At 39.1% G+C, this 22,212-nt stretch overlaps 1 protein-coding gene, 1 long non-coding RNA gene and 1 other non-coding gene across 3 annotated transcripts; all 3 read right to left on the bottom strand.

Annotated features, from left to right (window-relative positions):
* Positions 1-4,394: 4,394 nt before the first annotated feature.
* Positions 4,395-15,908, bottom strand: LOC140021609 (uncharacterized). Its single transcript, XR_011825512.1, has 3 exons — positions 15,678-15,908; positions 15,446-15,492; positions 4,395-5,008 (listed from the first exon to the last, which is right to left on the bottom strand). It is a non-coding gene; the product is annotated as an uncharacterized lncRNA (long non-coding RNA).
* On the bottom strand, positions 9,669-9,775 carry LOC140026301 (small nucleolar RNA R71). The gene has a single exon (XR_011830246.1). It is a non-coding gene; the product is annotated as a small nucleolar RNA R71 (small nucleolar RNA).
* A 3,382-nt stretch (positions 15,909-19,290) lies between the features above and the next one.
* On the bottom strand, positions 19,291-21,987 carry LOC113718373 (uncharacterized). Its single transcript, XM_027243282.2, has 2 exons — positions 21,912-21,987; positions 19,291-21,836 (listed from the first exon to the last, which is right to left on the bottom strand). The coding sequence occupies exons 1-2, from the start codon at positions 21,985-21,987 to the stop codon at positions 19,291-19,293; spliced, it is 2,622 nt and encodes an 873-aa protein (XP_027099083.2).
* Positions 21,988-22,212: the final 225 nt, after the last annotated feature.

Here is a 22,212-nt window from a genome sequence, read left to right as displayed (position 1 = left end):
AAAACTATTTTGGCTTCTTTTTTTTTTGTTTACTTTTCTTTGGTAGGAAAAGAATTTAAAAAAAAATTGAAAAATAAAAAAAGTGAAAAAAGATTTTCGTTTCTTTTTTCCTTTTTTATTTGAAAGCAAAAAACAAAAAACATTGACAAAACCAAAAAAATCCAAAAAAGCCCAAAAATATTTTGGTTTGTTATTTTTTGTTTACTTTTTTTAGTAGAAAAAGCATTTTTAAAAAAAATTGAAAAATAAAAAAAGTGAAAAAGATTTTCGTTTCTTTTTTATTTGCAAGCAAAAAACAAAAACATTGACAAAAACAAAAACAAAATCCAAAAATCCAAAAAAAGCACAAAAATATTTTGGTTTCTTTTTTCTTTTCTTTACTTTTTTTAGTAGAAAAAGCATTGTAAAAAAATTGAAAAATAAAAAAAGTGAAAAAATATTTCCTTTTCTTTTTTTCTTTTTTATTTGCAAGCAAAGAACAAAAAACAAAAATTGAAAAATGATCATGGTTTCCTTTTTACTTTTTTATTTGCAAGTAAGGAACGAAAAATTGAAAAAACAAAAAAATCCGAAAAACTAAAGGATTTTGGTTTCTTTATTCCTTTACTTTTTTATTAGTAGGGAATGAATTTTTTTTTTAAAATGAAAAAAAGGCATTGAATGTCTTTTTTTTCCCCAAGAATAGAAAATTGGCTTAGCTCTACCTAACACGTATCTATCAACTATGCATGAGGTGTTATTGTTTTCAAAAGGAAAAAAAGGTAATGCATAATTTTAAATCTGCCGCTTTAATGTCTCATAAATACTCTACACGATCAATACTGGAATTTCTGTCCTTTTGTTAATTAAACAGCACTTGATTCTTTTTTGCCCTGTTTAGCCTGCCTATAAACGCTATCTTCTTAACTTTTTAACTGTTTGTGAACATTTTAATAGCTACTGATGATCATTTGAGTTCCTATTAGTACTGATCACTTGAGTTCCTATTAGTATGTCCAAGTGCGTTCCCTATAAATGTGCCTAAATAGCAGAGGTGAAAATTATAGGTACTTCCACTTTCAGGCATCAAAGTTAGCTATACTTGGGAATCTGTCTAAAGCTACTTCACACACCTTTGCACTTATAACAACTAGCCCTGTAATTGTGTTATAATGCGACGGTGTAGCTTTTGATGTGAACGAAATACTAATTGGCCTCTTTCCATTTCTACCTTGGCTTAGAAACTGAAAGAAGTATGAGTTAAAACTTGAAGTCTGCGCCTAGTGATTGGAGTTGACATCTTAATATACTTAATAAGTTGGTGAGGCGATAAAGCAATCAGGGGCAGGTTAGTGCCATGTATCTGTTGTGGTTCCCTGTTCGGTTCTTGCAGAGTAAGCCAAGTCTAGAGTCTCGCTATACCAAATAATAAGTGAGGGTGCAGTTGTGGTTCCCATGCCAAACATCTCCTGAGTGAGCCAGTTGGAATCTCAGGAGACCTAAAACTGAATAAGTGCAAAAAGAGCACAAAATAGCACCAAAAAAAAGGGTGCTTCTGAAAAAAATTAGGATTGCAATTGCCACAACAAGGACAGCTTTGCAGTCGAAAAACAAAATCTATTAACAAGCTGCAGCCAAGTCCTTGCACTCACACAGCGAGGGACAATGGGGGGAACCCCACCGCAACTATAGTGCAGGCCAACCATTGTCGTTACCATTGTTAACGCCCTGGTTCTGGTGAGCAATCCTAGATCTCACTTGGACCTTCGACTTTTAGGTATATTGGGGTTTTAAACCAAAAAACTTGGTTTCGGATGGAAAGTTGAGACGAGTCTTTTGGACGTTTTTAACCCAACTCCTGTGAGCACACCATCTTTTTTTAATATAATTGTCATATGGGCCGGTTAGTGCTGAATTCATATCAAATTGTTATGCTCGAACAAATTCCCTTTACTAGGCTAGATGACATTTCATCCCTCACACATGCTGAAGACTGGGAATTAACCAATTACTGCTATTTGATACAGCCTGCTCTACATGTTTTTGAGTGGGAGTACTCGTCAATTTTTCCTCGCATTCAATGGCATAGGGGGTATTCATTGTCCAAGGTGACTTGTCTATGATCGCGAAGAGATGGCTTATCATGCTTGGCACTTGAGACATGAAGTTTTTTAACTCCACCTGTGTTGACACAATACATCACACAGCCGGTCCCAAGTCCGGATGAAGGAGGAGGGATTTTTTTTATGCTTTAGAAGGCAGCTCTTAGCGTATGTTCTCAAAATCCTTCTGTGCAGATTATATATGAAAGGTTGGTGAATGAGAGTTTTTTTGTTTCATTCTTCTTGGTAGTGCTGAATTTCTGGTCTTCATTTCATAGTTGATCTGGGTTTTAGCATCTATCCTGGGTTATGATCCAATCACATTTCTTTCATTCTTTTACCTTGCCCTGTTTTACAACCGCCTTTACTTTTTCGGAGTTTGTATACTTGTTCACATAAATCTGTTATGTGTTAGAGCTGCCAATGAACCATTTTTACTGTACGTAATCAACATTCACTAGTAAGTTTGGCATTGGAAATTGACAGGAACTTTTAAGCTGGTTCTCTTCTGCTCATTGAGTCACCTGAATTGTGTTGGAATATGTTCTTAAGCTCGCTGTTGCAAAGGTAATGAACTTTGTTTTATCTCATGCTGATCTTTCATACATGTTTAGTTATAACGGAAAAATATGATACGAAAAAAAGGTTACACTACTGATACTTCAGACACAAGTTGTACTATTTGGTGTGGCCAAAATCTGACTGTAGAGTGGCATTCATATCTTGAATTTCTTTCCCAAATTCGTGTGCTATAGGGAGATTTGCAGCACCGTTTTAGTTAGAATAGATGTTTAGAGCAAAGTGATGCTGATTGCTTTTTAATTTTGCAATTCTTGGCAGGGATAATTCCATGGGATCAGTCTAATCCAATTTTGTATTGTTACAGTTTAATTAAATGAACAAGCTTTTATAGAACTCATGGACTCACATATGGATTTGAAGTCCTGTGTAGATTAGAAACTCTGTGAGTGGAAAGTATGTCCTTCAGGCAATGTGATTGATTAGAAACTCTGTTGGCGATAGCCTGCAGACGTGGTTACAACTGCATCTTTGGAGAAAATCTCCATATAGTTCTTTGCTTTTCAATCAAGAGTTCAAATTTTCCTCAATTATGATGGTTTTATGTGATTAAAGATGATAATGCAAACAGTGTATGTGATGCAAGATCAAAACTGTCATTCAACTACGTGCAGAAGATTATATATTTCTAGGCATTGTTTTGGACATGACCCATGAACTATATAGTATACTAGGCCGAATTCAAAGAGAAGAGTGTGACTTCTTAGAACTCGACCCAGATTCTTAATGCTCATTGGTCTCAATGTTCACAGATATATATATAGGCTCAAGCTTATGGGCCATTCCTGGACCAGTACATAAACTGATTATTGTATACCAGCATTTTTGTAGAGCATTAAGAAATTTTCAGAATTAACTTGACAATTTACTGATTTGACATAGCCAAATTGCAGATTGAAGGGGGCAAGATTCTGTTGTTCAAACCATCAACTTGATCTACTAGCTAGTAGCTTATTTTCAAACCTGCACTTATAGTTTTCGTTCAGTCCAAAACTGAGCCCATTTTTAGTACTAGTACACACAAATGATGGCCATTTTCCTGCTCCAATAGTCCCAAAAAAGTTCATATGCCAATGGCACAAATCTCATGCATAAAATGCAGGTTTTAAAAGAACTATTTGACCAAATAAACTATTCAAATACTCAGAACACTTGTAACAAACTTGGGAATCATTACTCTACAAAATGTTTAGTCTAGCTGCAATATTTGGGCCAAACTATATATAAGTATAACGAAACATTACAAGATTTTCCAATGACTACTTCTTTAATAACTTCTTGGAAGAAGAACAGTGAAACCAACAGATACTCCAAAGAGGAGGATGAGCAGGACAGTGAAGTTGACCATCAATGCTTCTTGCCCTCTTCCTAAGCCCGTGAAGATGAATTTCTCAATCAGGACATGCCATGGTGTAAAATTTGTGCTAGTTGTGGAGTCTCTGGCTCAGAACCAAAAGGTAAAGAAGCCAAACAGCCACTGACAAAAAAAGTTCAGAATCTTCCATTATATTCTGGCTCTAGTTGTTTTAATAAACTTGTTCTTATTTTTTCATGCATACAAGTTGCATTACCTGTTCTTACGGACAAATCCCCACCCTCTTCATTTTCTTTGTAGATTTGCAGGTCATCATACATGTTAATTTGCATTATCTGCAAGCAGGTTTCCCATTGAGATAGTTCAGAAAAATGAAATTGGATGAATCAATCAGATAATCTATAAACAAAAAACAAAGATGGTGAAGAAATATCATGCATGCTGATTCTGCACAAGTTCAGTAGCATAAGTATATAAAAGCCATAGGCTATTGTCTTCAAGAATTACATTTCATTAAACTGCAATTTCTCTGCTAACAATCATATCAAACAATTATGTCAGAATTGCTCCGAAACTCGAGTATTCTGCCCCTAGACCATCTATTGTACAATCAATTTCTGATTATCCTTGTGCTAATTGTTACTTTTTTAACCAAGATTTCATAAACTAATACAGCTATCAAGATAGAACCGGGTTAGCAAAAAAGTTGTAGAAAGAAGCATTCTTCTAAGATCAAAAGTGCTAAAAGTCAATCAAATTTTGTAAAAAATTAATGAAAAGAAAAAAGTAAGGAAAGACAATAGATCACCACCAGCAAGAAAACAGTTTCCATGAGAAAACAGTTTACATAGAATAGCCAGCAAGAAAAGATTATCTATATTTGACACATAATTCTCTTATCTCCATAGGAGGATTCAGAGGGATTCTCATCTTTAGAAGTCAATAGTTCGATTGGTCGCAGATATTTCTGTTCTCATGGAATTCTTCAGGTTTCAATCAGCAATCAGGATATAAAAGTCTTCTATACTTGCAACTGATGGAAGTAGACGAATACAGATAGTTATTGATGCATATGAAAATAACATGAGATTTGGAGAATATGCAAGGTTGTCCATTGTAGGAGTGATGTATCAGATCTCTATGTTGGCAGTTTGAAAAGGAGAACCGGTACAAAATAGTATCCCCATGGATGCAACGGTTTCTAAATTTCTTCTTCCCTACTCCTGTTCTAATTTTCTGCACCAATTGTATCCTAGAGCCCTATTTAGCGCACAAATTCAGCAACTCGCTATTCCAACAACACAGAGCATGCTTCAAGCTTAAGACCCATGCCTAGATAACAAAGCACTTCCCCAGCTTTTGAAATCCATTAGAAGTACACTAAAATAGCTTCTGACGTACACAGGCTGCTGATCAGTAAAAAATGCCCTGAACTCTTTTAACTAATAGTCTTAAAAGCAGCAAACTCATTCATACAAAATTTGAACACAAGCTTTTAACATTGAATGTTATTTGACAGTGGGGAAGATAGGTTGAACTCTTACTATCTCATTGGTGTATATTCAAGGACAGGAAAAGAAAATAACCACATGCAATGGAAGATGATAGTAAAAAGTCAGGAAGAAAGCCACATATGACACAAAGGTTTAGGACATCACTTCCAAGACAAAGATGCATAAAAAATTCACCAATGAATAACTTAAATAACTCCTTCACGGATGGCCTAACAAACCTGGATCTGTGGGTGTGTGTACAGTAGTACATGCAATACGTACCAGGCTTCAGCTCAGCCCTGGGGACCAGAATATCTTATGACAGGAAATTGAGGTGATGAATCCCAACATTTCAATTAAAAGCCCTTCCATCAAAGTCAATGAATAAGCCTATGGTCTCAAACAACGGCCGAAGTGTCCATTGTCAGTTTACCCAATACCCATAACAAGTAAAATACCCATAAGCTACTAAAGCACCATAAATTTCAAGTCTACTGAAATACGTAGAATTTAAATTTTTAATAAATACACGAGATCCTAAAAAGATTACCCATTCTTCAAAGTGGGTAAATTGGATCTTCAGCCAAGTTCCCAAGAATATTAAAATTTACTCTTCCCTTAAACTCTTCATTGTTTGCATCAGTCGTGAATATTGATGGCATTCATAAAAAAAGAATGGAACGCATAATGTATCAATATATCAACATCAGTTTGAAGCCCTATTTCAGCACACAGCTTTTATAAAAACTCTGTGAAGTTAAAAGAATAGAATGTTGCAAGCACCAGATGCACACCTCCCCCTTCTCCAAGTTGGTTCATCATTTGTCTTCCTTTTGCAACAAGAGAGGTCCAAGAAATAAAAATGATACAGGCATTGGAGAGGACTTCAAATATAACTAAAACTCATTCATTTCTGTCACATAGTGATGAACCTCAGCAACGCTTGGCTTCTGGTGTAAATATATCCAAAAACAATTGCAAACAAGTTGTCTGCCACAAGATTTTAAGCTAACTCTAAATTGTCCACTTATTATTTGGGCCCTAGAAGAGTGCAACATCTCATGCCTATACAAGTCTCTTTAGGTATGAATAAAAGACAATTATCCAAAGCTGCTGCAATGAAGAATGCCTTTTTAATGTTAAAAGCAAAACTGAAGCTTATATATCTATTTCTTGAGAACTCAAAATAGATGATTGGCAATCAGCTATATATTTCATGCATATAATATCTGATGTCTCAAATGCCTAACAAAATTGGACTAACGGTCTTCTCCTTCCAGAAATATGATCACTTAAGACCATGTCATTCTTTAGAGAAATATAACGATACACTTATTAAATTGCTTTTATATTTAAAAAAATTTTCTTATGCCAGAAAATATTGCATATCTTCTATCTATTGTTTCTGATTTATTTTCAAAGAAAACAATGCAAAGGTTCTGTATTAGTAAGGTGAATTTGTGCCTACCCTGTATGAGTTATGTGCTCAAGCTTAAGCTAAGGTTACTATGTATCCATAAGCCTCTTCAAATTCAAGGAAATTGGTAACTCATATATATATACTGGAAAGCTGTGAGTGATAAAGAATTTAACCAGTGATGCATTTTGGATGTCGAATCATGTCATTTACTCAAGAAGGCACAGCAGACTTAAGCAGTCACTCGATTGAACCAAGTGACAAATGACAGAGTGTAAGCAAAACAAGTTGAATAAGACTTGTAAACAAGGACTAAACCATACTAATCTGTGACCTAAAAATGCACCGGCTACAAATAAATGGATGAAGTGGAAGATCATATGCAAAAAAAATTTGAAACCAGCTACTAGACTCATATGTTAATAACCTATTGGCAGGATAATTGACATCTTATCCTTCTGTTTGTCGGCAAACCGAAATCTTAATCAAGTTTAGAACCCAAAAATCATAAACATTTTTCCTAGACTAAGTTCAACAGATGGAAATAGTGTTAAATGCATAATTTTGCCATTATTCTCACAAATGAAGACCATTAGCATTACACTTCATTTCCAAAAATTTATCACGTTTAAAACAGTAAACAACTTTAGTTTGTTTGTTCCCCCCTCTCCAATACCTAATGCATTTGAACAACACATGATAGAGCAATTATTTGGCACATTTTGCACGGTTATTTTGTCCTAATTTTGGCTACTTACTGTGCTAAGTATTGAGGTTTTGCTCATATTTCATATTTGTATGAATTATAGGTGGTTGGTGTAAAAAGTGCTTTCACGAGGCAAAATTCCAGAAGACCTTTCATTTCAGGGCGTGGCCACGCCAGACAAGGTAGACGTTACCGAAAAGCCGGACCACGGGCCACGTGAACCTGAAGCGTGGGATCAGAGCCCCTTAGGCAAAAGCCTCCTCCTGGGAGGAATACTACTGACGGCGGCTATAAAAAGGAGGAAAAAGCAAGATTCGGGGGGATCACTTCTTTTAGCTTTAGTTTTACTTTTTGCAATTTTTGGTTAGACGCTTTTGTTTTTTTCTTTTGTTTCTTCTGCGGCTTTGGGTCAGACATTGGAGACTTTCTCCTTTTCTGTAGTTTTTGCTTTATGCGACTCTGACTCTTGAATTCGCTCCTTTCGCCTTTGACAATTCTCCGTTGGCTTTTGCTTTGTAATTGCGGCTCCAATACAAGACAGAGCTAGGTTTTTCGTTGATTGTTTCTTCGATTAATTCATCCTCCCCAATTTCTGGGCAATTGATTCTTGGGTAATTGTGCGGATGATGTCAATTGAATCACGCGAAATTGATACGATGAGGAGCGGCTAATTTCCTCCTCTACCCAAAGGTTGACGTGAGGGCGCGGTCCATAATATCTGTGAGATCTAATCGAATCTTCATTATTTCTTCCAATTTATTGCTATTCGTGCGTTTCCTGAATTAATTGTTCATGGGTGTTTTATTAATTGAATATCAACGGCCGGGTATTTGATTTAATTTAATAGCCTACTGTCACATTAACTAAATTGAATCCGTAATTGTTCGTTTAGTTGATACCTAGTGACAACCACCATAATTGGCTTTATGTTGGGAAAACGTAGGATCTAATTTAAATAAACTCTCTTAGCGTGTTTATTAGTTAGGGTTGGGTTCTTCTAGCTTTAGTGCAATTGGGTAATTAAATTCCTACGGTCGTACCTAGGTTTGTTATCTGGTTAGAGAAGCAGTCAATGGTCGTACCTTGACTGTCGAAAAGGTAAGGAAGAACTGGTTGTCAGAACTTGTTGATAACTATAACCAGCCTAGTAATGAATGAATGAAATATCTTTGCATCGATGATCATTTAATTGGACTGTGCCTGAGCAGTTGATCCTTTGGGTAGAATTTCATTAATTGCTACTTTTAGTAACTTGTGCTTTGTGAATTAGTTTTGAATTTAGTTTGCTTTAGTGTTATTCTTATTTTTCATTTACCTCCCATTAAAAATCCCCCATACTTCGAACTCTAAAAGAAATAAGTTATTCACAATCCCTGTGGATTCGACCCTACTCACCGCTATATGTAAAATTTACATTTTTCTCGAGTAGGTATTTATTATTGCACAGGCTTGACACCTGTCAATTTTTGGCGTCGTTACCGGGGAGTTGGCGTTTGGATTATTTGTTTCCTTTCAAATTCAATTTTCATTTTTATTTTATTCTTCTTGGTATTTTTGCTAGTTTATGCCCCGTTCTTCTCACACAGGTAAATTGATATACGACCCTGAGGTTGAGAAGGCAGCGCGTAGGCGGAGGCAAGAGACCAAGAGACGAAAAGAAGGGCACTTATTTATTGCAAACGAGTCAGTAGAAGACGAAGTAAGCATGGCCAACACCCAAACATTAAGGGAGCTGGCTGCCCCGGAGCTGACTCACCAGCCCTTATGCATCACATTCCCTACTTTGGCTGAGAATACCGCCTTCGAGCTGAAGTCGGGATTGATTCACCTCCTACCTTTGTTCCACGGTCTTTCTGGGGAAGAACCCCACAAACATGTCAAGGAGTTCGAGGTAGTTTGCTCTAGCATGAAACCTCCTGGGGTCACTGAGGAGCAGATAAGACTTAGAGTTTTCCCATTCTCTCTCAAGGATGCAGCAAAAGATTGGCTATACTACCTACCAGCGGGTAGTATTACCACATGGGCACAGTTGAAAAAGAAATTTTTGGAAAAATTCTTCCCTGCATCCCGGGCTGCGAGTTTGAGGAAAGAGATCTGCGGCATTAAACAGTATCCCGGTGAGTCATTGTATGAATACTGGGAAAGATTTAACAAGTTGTGCACTAGATGCCCGCAGCATCAAATTAGTGAACAACTGTTAATCCAATACTTCTATGAAGGGCTCCAATCAACAGATAGGAGTATCATTGATGCTGCGAGTGGGGGAGCACTTGTAAACAAGACACCGAGGGAAGCGTGGGAGCTTATCGAAGCCATGGCAGAGAACTCCCAGCAATTTGGCTTCCGTGAGAGCAACCCTCCCCGTAGAGTCAACGAGGTAGAGACTTCATCCATACAGCAACAACTGTCAGAATTGACGTATGTTGTTAGGCAATTAGCCATGAGAGACACGCCGCGAGCGAAGGTGAGTGGAATCTGTACTAGCATGGACTACTGCACGGACACGTGCCCCATTTTGCAAGAGGACGAGGCGGAACAGGTAAACATGGCCGGAGGCGTGCCCGCGCCCCGCAGGCAATACGACCCGTACTCCAATACGTACAATCCGAGTTGGAGGACCACCCCAATCTCAGTTATGGGAACAGGCAGTAAAATCATTTCCCTAATCGTCAACCAGGATTCCACCTGCCATGGCAAGCAAAATCTCAACCCTCGTCCTCCAATTCAGGGAGCTCCCTGGAGGATATTGTCAAAAGCCTGGCCACGACTACTACTCAGCTCCAACAGGAGATCAGATCCTTGGTCGCGAATACCACGCAGCTCCAACAGGACACCAAAGCGGATAAGAAAGACCAAGATGCCCGAATAAGCCAACTGGCAACTGCCATCAACCGCTTGAAGTCCCACATTTGTGGGAAATTACCATCGCAACCCGAGATAAATCCCAAGAATGTAAGTGCCATGACACTAAGGAGTGGCAAGGAACTGGAAGGGCCTAAAGTGGAAAATCCAAAAAGCAAAAGTGAGGAGGAGATAGAAAAGAAGATTGAAGAGGAAGGGCGCATTCGCGAAGAGCCTAAGGTAACATCTATTCCTTCGATCCCTATTAAATCTAATCTAGCTCCTTTTCCTTGCAGGTTGGAAAAGACAAAGAGGGCAGAAAAGGAAAAAGAAATCTTGGATGTATTCCGCAAAGTTCAAGTAAACATCCCCCTATTGGACGTGATCAAAAAGGTACCCAAATACGCAAAGTTCTTGAAAGACTTGTGCGTTAACAAAAGAAAGCTAAGGGGTGATGAGAGAGTGATGGTAGGAGAGAATGTATCAGCTGTACTTCAAAGGAAACTTCCACCCAAATACGGGGATCCAGGTATGTTTACTATTCCCTGTAAGATTGGACATTCTAGTATCAAAAATGCCATGATAGATTTAGGGGCTTCTATTAATGTGATGCCTAAGTCAATCTATGATTCTCTAAATTTAGGACCATTAAAAGAAACGAGGATAATAATTCAATTGGCTGATCGTACATGTGCTTATCCGGATGGGATAATTGAGGATGTTTTAGTGCAAGTAGATGGATTAATTTTTCCTGCTGATTTTTATGTGCTTTACATGGATGATAGAAGTGCCCCAAATCCATCACCCATTATATTAGGAAGACCATTTTTTAGTACTGCCCAGACTAAAATTGATGTTAGTAAGGGTACTCTCACGATGGAATTTGATGGAGAAATAGTCCACTTCAATATTTTTGATACAATGAAACATCCTGTTAACTCCCATTCTGTGTTTGCTATTTATGCCACTAATCCCTCTGTGCAAGAATTTTCTAAGTTTGCTTGTAGGGGTAAATTCAAGGTTGCTGCGAACAAGTCCTATAGGATGAAAGCAATTCATGAGGTGAAAATGGAGAGAAAATTTAGAAAAAAGGTTGCACTCAATGGCCACGTGGATCCCGGAGGAGGGCCACCAATTACAAGGAAAATTCAATTACATCCAGACTAAAGAGTGGTGCTATGTCTAGCCAAAAACATTAAAGAAAGGTGCTGCTTGGGAGGTAATCCAAGGTTTCTTTTGTTTTAGTTTTCTTATATTTTTGAAATTTTTGTTAAGTGATAGTGTCATTTAGTGGGTTGTTATTTTGTGACAGGAAGTTGGCAGTTAGACATGCCCACGCTAGGTCGTCACACCTTAGGAATGGAGTTTTGGAATTGATGGTCAGAAGACTATAACTTCCAAGGCGTGCCCACGCCTTCCAACCCTTCCGAAAACGAAAGTCAAAAAGAAAATTTTTTTCTCCTAACCCCACTTTTCTACTTTTTTTTTTATCCTGTCTTGTCTAATCCCTTTTCACTTTGTTTTAGCTTCAGTCTTCTCCTTCCTGTTCGTGTTGCGTCCGTCGCCGCCTCACCCTCTTCCGCCTTAGTGTCTCGCTTTCCCTCCCCGGTGGTCAGGGAAGTTTCTCTTCTTTTCTCCTAATACTTCATTTGTCTTTTCTACATTGAGGACAATGTAGGTTTTAGGTGTGGGGGAATAGCTTCCATTATTTCCTTTTGCTTTGTTACTCAAAAAAAAAAACAAAAAAAAAACAAAAAAAAATGGAAAAAATGAAAAAAAAAATGATGAAAACATTGTAGTTAGTCGGCTTTTTGTTTATTTCTATGCTTGTTAATGCTGGAGCATGTTGCTGTGATGAATGACATAATCAAGGTGCGTGGGTATGTGGGTAAATATACTAGCTATGCATTTTGTCTTCCCTTGACTGTGTTGTTAGATATTGAGTATACGGGACTTGACCCATTTTTGGAAACTCTTGTGAGCTTTTGAGCCATACATGAGCACACTATTCTTATTTGCTCTATTTTTGTTTGATTGAGTGGGTATCACACATGGTATTGGCATTCTAGAACTTGCTAGTTTATACATGTCGAGACCACATTTTTGTTGAATTGGATGCATTTGAAATGATAAGGGCATTTAGGATGTAATCTCCTTTAACTTTCTAAAAATCATGCATTCATCTTGTCTCCCAATAGTAAACCAACTAGAGATTCTATCCTCCGCTTTCGGTTGTTAGCCGTGTTTGATAACCCATGACCTTTCTTTTTTTTAGACTTTCTTGTTCAACCTTGAGTCATAAAGAGATGTCTGAAATTCATTACTTATACAAGGCAAATAAATCTATGGTCGCAAGTGTTTTCAGAGTAGATGCTGTATGGTACTGTTTCTGTATATCTGAGATCGAAAGAAAAAGAAAAAGAAAAAAGAGAAAAAAAAAATTTTAGTTCAAGGGGGGCTCGTGAACAGAAGACTCCAGCCTACAAGGCATGCCCACGCCTTGCGAGTTGTCGTTAGAAAAAAAAAATGGCGGCACTTGCACAGTGGGAATAGCAAATGGAAACGCCCTGCTTGGGAAATTTCCCCGGTAAAGCGTTGTGGTTATGTGGTGGATATCGGACATTCTCTTGACACATTACACCTTATTTTCACCCTCTTATCCCGCCTTTTATCTAAATCCCATTACAACCCTATTAAAGTCCCTTTGATTTGTGTATTTAGTTCACTTTTGAGTGGTGGAGATTTGATAAATGTGCAAGCCTATGGTAATGGTATTCCGTGATGTTGATTTGAACGTTCCTAGTATTCATATATTTTCTTTGAACTACTACCTGTTCGGCGTGTTCTAATTTTGGCAACATTGTCAGGGATCTGAAATATTTGTGTTAGTATAGATTACTACATGACCTTTGCTCTCTTGGTTGTACTTCTGAGCTTCGAAATGCTTGAGGACAAGCATTGTCTAGGTGTGGGGGGATTTGATAGAGCAATTATTTGGCACATTTTGCACGGTTATTTTGTCCTAATTTTGGCTACTTACTGTGCTAAATATTGAGGTTTTGCTCATATTTCATATTTGTATGAATATTTCATATTTGTATGAATTATAGGTGGTTGGTGTAAAAAGTGCTTTCACGAGGCAAAATTCCAGAAGACCTTTCATTTTAGGGCGTGGCCACGCCAGACAAGGTAGACGTTGCCGAAAAGCCGGACCCCGGTCCACGTGAACCTGAAGCGTGGGATCAGCGCCCCTTAGGCAAAAGCCTCCTCCTGGGAGGAATACTACTGACGGCGGCTATAAAAAGGAGGAAAAAACAAGATTCGGGGGGATCACTACTTTTAGCTTTAGTTTTACCTTTTGCAATTTTTGGTCAGACGCTTTTGTTTTTTTCTTTTGTTTCTTCTGCGGCTTTGGGTCAGACATTGGAGACTTTCTCCTTTTCTGTAGTTTTTACTTTATGCGACTCTGACTCTTGAATTCGCTCCTTTCGCCTTTGACAATTCTCCGTTGGCTTTTGCTTTGTAATTGCGGCTCCAATACAAGACAGAGCTAGGTTTTTCGTTGATTGTTTCTTCGATTAATTCATCCTCCCCAATTTCTGGGCAATTGATTCTTGGGTAATTGTGCGGATGATGTCAATTGAATCACGCGAAATTGATACGATGAGGAGCGGCTAATTTCCTCCTCTACCCAAAGGTTGACGTGAGGGCGCGGTCCATAATATCTGTGAGATCTAATCGAATCTTCATTATTTCTTTCAATTTATTGATATTCGTGCGTTTCCTGAATTAATTGTTCATGTGTGTTTTATTAATTGAATATCAACGGCCGAGTATTTGATTTAATTTAATAGCCTACTGTCACATTAACTAAATTGAATCCTTAATTGTTCGTTTAGTTGATACCTAGTGACAACCACCATAATTGGCTTTATGTTGGGGAAACGTAGGATCTAATTTAAATAAACCCTCTTAGCGTGTTTATTAGTTAGGGTTGGGTTCTTCTAATTTTAGTGCAATTGGGTAATTAAATTCCTACAGTCGTACCTAGGGTTGTTATCTGGTTAGAGAAGCAGTCAATGGTCGTACCTTGACTGTCGAAAAGGTAAGGAAGAACTGGTTGTCAGAACTTGTTGATAACTATAACCAGCCTAGTAATTAATGAATGAAATATCTTTGCATCGATGATCATTTAATTGGACCGTGCCTGAGCAGTTGATCATTTGGGTAGAATTTCATTAATTGCTACTTTTAGTAACTTGTGCTTTGTGAATTAGTTTTGAATTTAGTTTGCTTTAGTGTTATTCTTATTTTTCATTTACATCCTATTAAAAATCCCCCATTCTATTGATTTGGAAAGAAATAATTTCCTACTTGCTCCCTGTGGAATCGACCCTACTTGCCATTGTACGCAAAATTAATATTTGTATAGACAAATCTGGTATATCGGATCAAGCAAACTCTTCGGGAACAGGGTGAATCAAGTAACCCATTGCACACCTAGGGTCCCTGTTCCCGTACTCGGATTTGTTCTATAATTAATTGTGGTGGTAATTAGGACTTTTTAGTATTTATTATTGCACAGGTTCGGCACCTGTCAACACAATATGCCTGTGCCTATCTTCTGCACAGCTCACCCAGTTCTCCAAACTTCCTCAGTTTTATCAATTAGTCGCCGTCCCATTCCCCGTTTACTTATGCTTAATCTTTCAAACATTTCTTTCTTTAGAAACCAATTCCGTAACATTGCCACTCTTCATCTTAAACCAAAACAATTATTGCAGCGAACACATTATACCAGTAATTCAAGTCCGCTACAGTCTTATTCACTTCCAAATACCCCAAGTTCCCAACCTTGCCTAGAATTTAAGAATCCCATAAAACCAAGTTTACTAAACCAATTTAACTGTCCTAATTCTCAAGTCAGCATGAATTTTCTTTATGTCTAAAATTTCCTTATTTTGACATTATTCCAGAGAACTGACAAGAGACAAAACTAGTAGAATTCATTACCTTTTCAAGAATTGACATGGCTTCTTTTGTTGCACTCTTCTCCCTCTCTACATAACAAAGGAAGCCTTTTTATCAATCACCACACTGCCCAGACTATCCCAAACAATCAAATTGAAAATTTCAAAAACCCAGATGTAAATTATATAAATAAATGCCAATAAGGTACAAAAATAGCAAAAAAAAAAAAAGAACATAGCTTTCTGGACAGAAGAGTTGGGATGAGAGGCCTTACTGATGGGGCAGGTGATGAGGAATCCGGAGTGGGAATGACTGAGGAGAGAAGAGGGGCGTTGTAGTCAAAACGAGGAATGATGATCACAGCAGAGTGCTGCTCCCAGGGCTTCAGCTCCTCCTTGGTTTTCATTTCCACTTTCATTGCTTCTTCTTCCAATTCTTTTGCTTTTTCTTTTGTTTTTGCAGTCGCAAGTTTTTTCGCCATTCTTTTCTGAGTCTGGTGTTTCATTCCCAGTATTATTGAGTTAATGGATTGTAATTTGTATGGCAAATGATACTCGTATTTATATTTCGCAAATGAGGTTTATACTAGTTCTTCCACTAACTTTACTAATATAAAACGTGATTTATACTAAATAATTTAGGTCCTTTTTTATAACTCAATTTCCCACAATTTAAGGGTGCGTCTGATAAAACTAGAGTCTCAAAATTGAAATCTAATTTCATTAAATTATTGATTTGTTAAATATTAAATCAAATATATTTGAGTGTATTACATTCACTGATAAATGAATAATTTATCACTTATTTTTGGAACAAGTTTTGCCTAAAAAATTCAATACCACTTAATTAATTCAAATGTTCAATTTTTCGTTATCAAACATATGAGAACATATTAAGATCTGAATCTATTAAATTTAAGTGCTGAATTGGGTTAGTAAACAAGGTCTAAATTAATTAAGTGGCATTGAATTTTCTGGACAAAATTTGCTTCCAAAATGAAAATATAAATCTGAAATTTGAATTCATTAAATTTGCTTCCAAGATTGGTCTTCGTCCTCTGGTCTCAGAAAACACAAACACCGCGCGGGCATGCCAAGATTGGTCTTCGTCCTCTGGTCTCAGAAGATACAAACACCGCGTGGGCACGCCAAGATGTCACTTCCTGGTCACAGTGGAGGAGATATTAGCATTGATACTACCCAATGGAGAAACGACAAAACGAAAGAAATAAACAACTAAAAACAATAAAATCAATATTCGGGTTGCCTCCCACACAAGCGCCTTTCTTTAGTGTCTTTGGCTAGACATAGCCCATAATTTGCTTAAACCAAGCAAATCGGGACCTCCAAATGCATTGTCTCTACCCGTTCAATTGGAGCCCCATCATAATACGGCTTGAGACGATGACCATTTACCACAAATTTCTTCTCCGTCCTTAGGCTCTGGATCTCCACTGCACCATAATCAAAGACATTAGTTACAACAAAGGGACCGATCCAACGAGAACGTAACTTACCTGGAAATAACTTCAATTTCGAGTGGTACAGTAGAACTTTTTGCCCACATTCAAACGTTTTCCTAGACACCTGCTGGTCATGAAATATCTTATTCTTCTCCTTATAAATCACAGCATTCTCATAGGCTTCATTGCGAATTTCCTCCAATTCTTGTAATTGCAACTTCCTTTGAATTCCGCCCTCTTCGATGTCCATATTGCATTGTTTAACTGCCCAAAATGCTCTATGCTCGAACTCGACAGGGAGGTGACATGGCTTCCCAAATACCAAACGATAAGGGGACATGCCGATTGGCGTCTTGTACGCCGTTCTATACGCCCATAAGGCATCTTCAAGTCGCATGCTCCAATCCTTCCTATCGGGGCGAACCACTTTCTCCAAAATTGACTTGATCTCCCGATTTGATGTTTCCGCCTGACAGTTTGTCTGAGGATGGTAAGAAGTGGAGACTTTGTGCAAGACACCGTACCTCCTGAAAAGTGCAGCAATCGTCTTGTTGCAGAAATGGGTACCCCTATCACTTACAATTGCTCGCGGCATCCCAAAGCGGACAAAGATATTAGATTTGACAAATTCTGCAACCACTTTGGAGTTATTATTACGGGTGGCCTTTGCTTCCACCCATTTCGAAACATAGTTTACGGCAAGCAATATATAAAGAAAACCATAAGACGAAGGAAAAGAACCCATAAAGTCAATACCCCAAACGTCAAAAATCTCAACAAAAATCATTGGGGTTTGGATCATTTGATCCCTACGAGAAATATTACCCACTCGTTGACACTTATCACATGACTTACAAAACGAGTAGGCATCCTTAAAGAGGGTCGGCCAATAGAATCCACTCTCTAGAACCTTACGAGCCGTCCTTTTTGGTCCAAAGTGACCTCCACATGCAAAAGAGTGACAATAAGCTAAAATAGATTGGAATTCATTTTCACTTACACATCTGCAAATGATTTGGTCGGCACCACGCTTCCAGAGGTAAGGGTCATCCCAGATGTAAGACTTTGCGTCACTCCTTAACTTGTCCCGTTTTGCCTTAGGCCATCCTGCAGGAAACTTGTCAGTAACTAGGAAATTAACAAGATCTGCATACCAATGCAAAGATAAATTAGCAGAAAATAAATGCTCATCGGGGAATGTTTCTCTCAGTGGCAGGTCGTCCTCGGTGACTTGTACTCGACTCAAATGATCTGCTACCAAATTTTCGGCCCCTTTCTTGTCTCTGATCTCCAGATCAAACTCTTGTAGCAATAGTATCCACCTTATAAGTCGTGGTTTTGCCTCTTTTTTGGTCAACAAATACCGCAAAGCTACATGATCAGAGAAGATAATAACTTTAGCACCAAGTAAATAGGACCGAAATTTCTCTAAAGCAAAAACTACAGCTAAAAGCTCCTTTTCGGTGGTCGAATAGTTCAACTGAGCTCCGTTCAAGGCTCGAGATGCGTAGTAGATAGCATGGACTGCCTTCCCCACTCTTTGACCCAGCACCGCGCCCACTGCATAATCGCTAGCGTCACACATGATTTCGAATGGCAGGTTCCAGTCGGGCGGTTGGATAATAGGTGAGGAGATTAATAGCTCCTTCAACCTATCAAATGCCTTCTTACATGTTTCATTGAATTCAAATGGCACCTCTTTTTGCAAAAGTTGGAACAGGGGCGCTCCAATTTTGGAGAAGTCCTTTATGAACCTCCTGTAGAAACCTGCATGTCCCAAGAAAGAACGCACTTCCCGCACACTCGCAGGGTAAGGTAAAGTAGATATAACATCTATTTTCGCTTTATCAACCTCAATACCCTTAGATGACACTATATGACCCAAAACTATCCCGTACTCGACCATAAAATGACATTTTTTCCAATTGAGCACAAGATTAGTTTCTATACACCTAACCAAAATTAATTTCAGGTTATCTAGACAATCATCGAAACTTTCCCCATAAACACTAAAATCATCCATAAAAACCTCAATAATCTTCTCAACATACTCTGAAAAGATACCTACCATGCATCGTTGGAAGGTAGCAGGTGCATTGCATAACCCGAATGGCATCCTCCGGTATGCGAATGTTCCGAACGGGCACGTGAAGGTAGTCTTCTCCTGGTCCTCAGGTGCGATAGCAATCTGGAAATAATCTGAAAATCCATCCAAAAAATAATAGTAAGCTCGACCCGCTAATCGCTCTACCATTTGGTCAATGAAAGGAAGGGGAAAGTGATCTTTTTTCGTGACGGCATTCAATTTCCTATAATCTATGCACTGCCGCCACCCGGTGGGCTTTCGAACTGGTACGAGCTCGCCCTCCTGATTTGACTCTACCGTCACCCCTGTTTTCTTTGGAACCACCTGTACCGGACTCACTCAGGCGCTATCTGATATAGCAAAGATTATTCCCACATCCAGCAGTTTCAGGATCTCTTTCTTCACTATCTCCATCATAAGGGGATTCAGTCTCCTTTGAGCCTGCCGAATAGGTTTAGCATCCTCATCGAGTCGAATTCGATGCATACATACCGCGCGACTAATTCCTTTGATATCGGCGATGGTCCATCCTATCGCTTGCTTATGGTCTCTCAAAACTTGAATCAATTTGTCTTCTTGGACTTTTGATAAACTCGCGGAGATGATTACCGGGAGTGTCTCCCCCTCACCCAAGTATGCATACTTAAGGTGTTTCGGCAGCGGTTTCAACTCCAACACAGGTGCCTGCACCATAGATGGAAGTAACCTTTGGTGAGGTTCAGGTGTAAAAACGGGTGCGAGACCATACCTTATTTTTGTGGTTGGCAACGTTTGCAACACTCCAATCACACATTTGAGCTCTTCACTCAACTCTACTCCAGACGCCATCTCTGACTCGAAGTGCCTGGTCAAGGCGATTTCCAACTCATCCCTGCTTTCAATTTCAAAAACTTCTCGTACAACAGGGTCAATAACATTTATAGAGAAAACAAAGCCAGCATGTGATCCTGAAGGATATTTCATGGACTCGAAAATATTAAAATGAACAATCTCACCATCAAATTTCATAGATAGGGTGCCCTTATTTACATCAATTTTAGTTCGAGCTGTGCTCAAGAAGGGTCTTCCTAACAGTAAAGGTGATGGGTCGTGAGAGTGTTCATCATCCATATCAAGCACGTAAAAATCAGCAGGAAAAACCAATTCATTAATTTTCACTAAAACATCCTCAATCAATCCGTCAGGGTATGCATTGGTTCGGTCAGCCAGTTGGATGATTATTCCAGTGTCTTTCAGAGGTCCTAATTTCAGAGAAGCATATATAGATTTCGGCATGACATTAATTGAGACTCCTAAATCTAACATAGCCTTTCCAATCAAGGTATTGCCTATTCTACAAGGAATAGTGAACATACCTGGGTCCCCGCATTTCGGTGGAAGCTTTCGTTGTAGGATTGCTGACACATTTTCCCCCACTACCACTCTCTCATCTCCCTTCAACCGCCTTCGGTTGACACACAAGTCCCTCAAAAATTTTGCGTATCTGGGTACCTGCTTAATTGCATCTAGAAGGGGAATGTTGATCTCCACCTTGTGAAAGATCTCTAGGACTTCTTTCTCCTTGTCCTGCTTCTTTGATTTTTCAAACCTGATAGGAAAGGGAGGTGGATTAGTCCTAACTGCAATGATTGGATTCGAGATTACCTTTGGATTTTTGGTGTCTCCGCCCTCCTCTTCCAATTCTTTCTCGATTCGTTCCTTGTCCTTGTCCTTAGGAGTCACAGACTCGGGCCCCTGAATTTCCTTCCCGCTCCTTAGGGTCATTGCGCTCACGTTCTTCGGATTTAATTCAGGCTGAGACGGTAATTTACCTTGGTTCTGGGAATCCAAACGGTTGATGGTAGTAGCCATTTGACTTATCTGATTCCTTATGTCCTGCATTTCGGAGTCCGTCCTTTGCTGATTTTGCATAATGGTTGCCTCCGTCCTTTGCTGATTTTGCGTAATAGTTGCCATCATTTGTTTCATCATCTCCTCCAAAGATGGACCAGAGTTTGGGGGCGGAGGTGCTCGGGGTTGGTATTGCTGCTGGTACCCTGGTTGCTTATTTGGCACGAAATTAGACTGCCTGTTCGGTGCAAAGTTGGGCTGCCTATTTCCTCCATAACTGAGGTTGGGATGATCTCTCCACCCGGGATTGTAGGTGCTTGAGTAAGGGTCGTACTGCTTTCTTGGCGCGGGCGCGTGGTCAGCCATGTTAACCTGTTCTGCAGTTTCTTCCTGAGTCATTGGGCACATGTCTGCAGAGTGACCCATACCAGTGCAAATCCCGCACACCTTGGCCTGAGATGCATTTCCTACAGCCAGTTGCCTAACAAACGAGGTCAACTCAGTTAGCTGCTGCTGGATAGAGGATGTTTCTACCTCATTCACCTTACGTACTGGGACATCCTCTCTCGTACCAAACTGTTGTGAATTCTCTGCCATCCCTTCTATTAGCTCTCTTGCTTCCCGAGGGATTTTGTTCACCAGTGCCCCTCCACTTGCAGCATCAATTATGCTCCTGTCTCTAAAAAGGAGCCCCTCATAAAAATACTGTATGAGCAACTGCTCACTTATTTGGTGTTGGGGGCACTTGCCGCACAACTTCTTGAACCGTTCCCAATACTCATAGAGTGACTCCCCTGGGTGCTGCTTGATCCCGCAAATTTCTTTCCTTAGACTCGCAGCCCTGGATGCAGGAAAATATTTATCTAAAAACTTTTTCTTCAATTGGTCCCATGTGGTGATGCTACCTGGCGGTAGGTAGTACAACCAGTCCTTTGCAGAATCCTTCAAGAAAAAGGGAAATGCCCTCATTTTTATCTGCTCTTCTGTAATTCCCGGGGGCTTCATACTGTTGCACACGACATCAAACTCCTGCAGATGCTTATGTGGCTTCTCACCTGGTAGACCATGAAAAGAGGGTAAAAGGTGAATTAGACCCGATTTCAATTAAAATGAAGTGTTATCACTCAAACTCGGGAAAGTAATGCATAAAGGCTGTTGATTTAAATCAGGAGCAGCCAACTCCCTTAATGTTCGTGCATTAGCCATGGGGATTTCTTCCTGCTCCGAGTCACTCGAAGTGTCACCAAATGAATCTGTTGGTTCAACTTCTCACTCAGGTCTCTGAGACGTAGCACTGGATTGCTCCTCTCTGAGCTGTCTGGTTTCCTTTCTCGTTCTACGCGCGGTCTTCTCTACTTCAGGGTCAAAAATCAAATCACCTGTACGAGAAGACCGAGGCATACACTAGAAAAATGCCAGAAAATTAGAACA

The sequence above is a fragment of the Coffea arabica genome, chromosome 11e (assembly GCF_036785885.1).
Source record: "Coffea arabica cultivar ET-39 chromosome 11e, Coffea Arabica ET-39 HiFi, whole genome shotgun sequence".
NCBI lineage: Eukaryota > Viridiplantae > Streptophyta > Magnoliopsida > Gentianales > Rubiaceae > Coffea > Coffea arabica.
The sequence above is the reverse complement of the archived record's forward strand: the minus strand, read 5'-3'. Positions and strand labels throughout refer to the sequence as shown.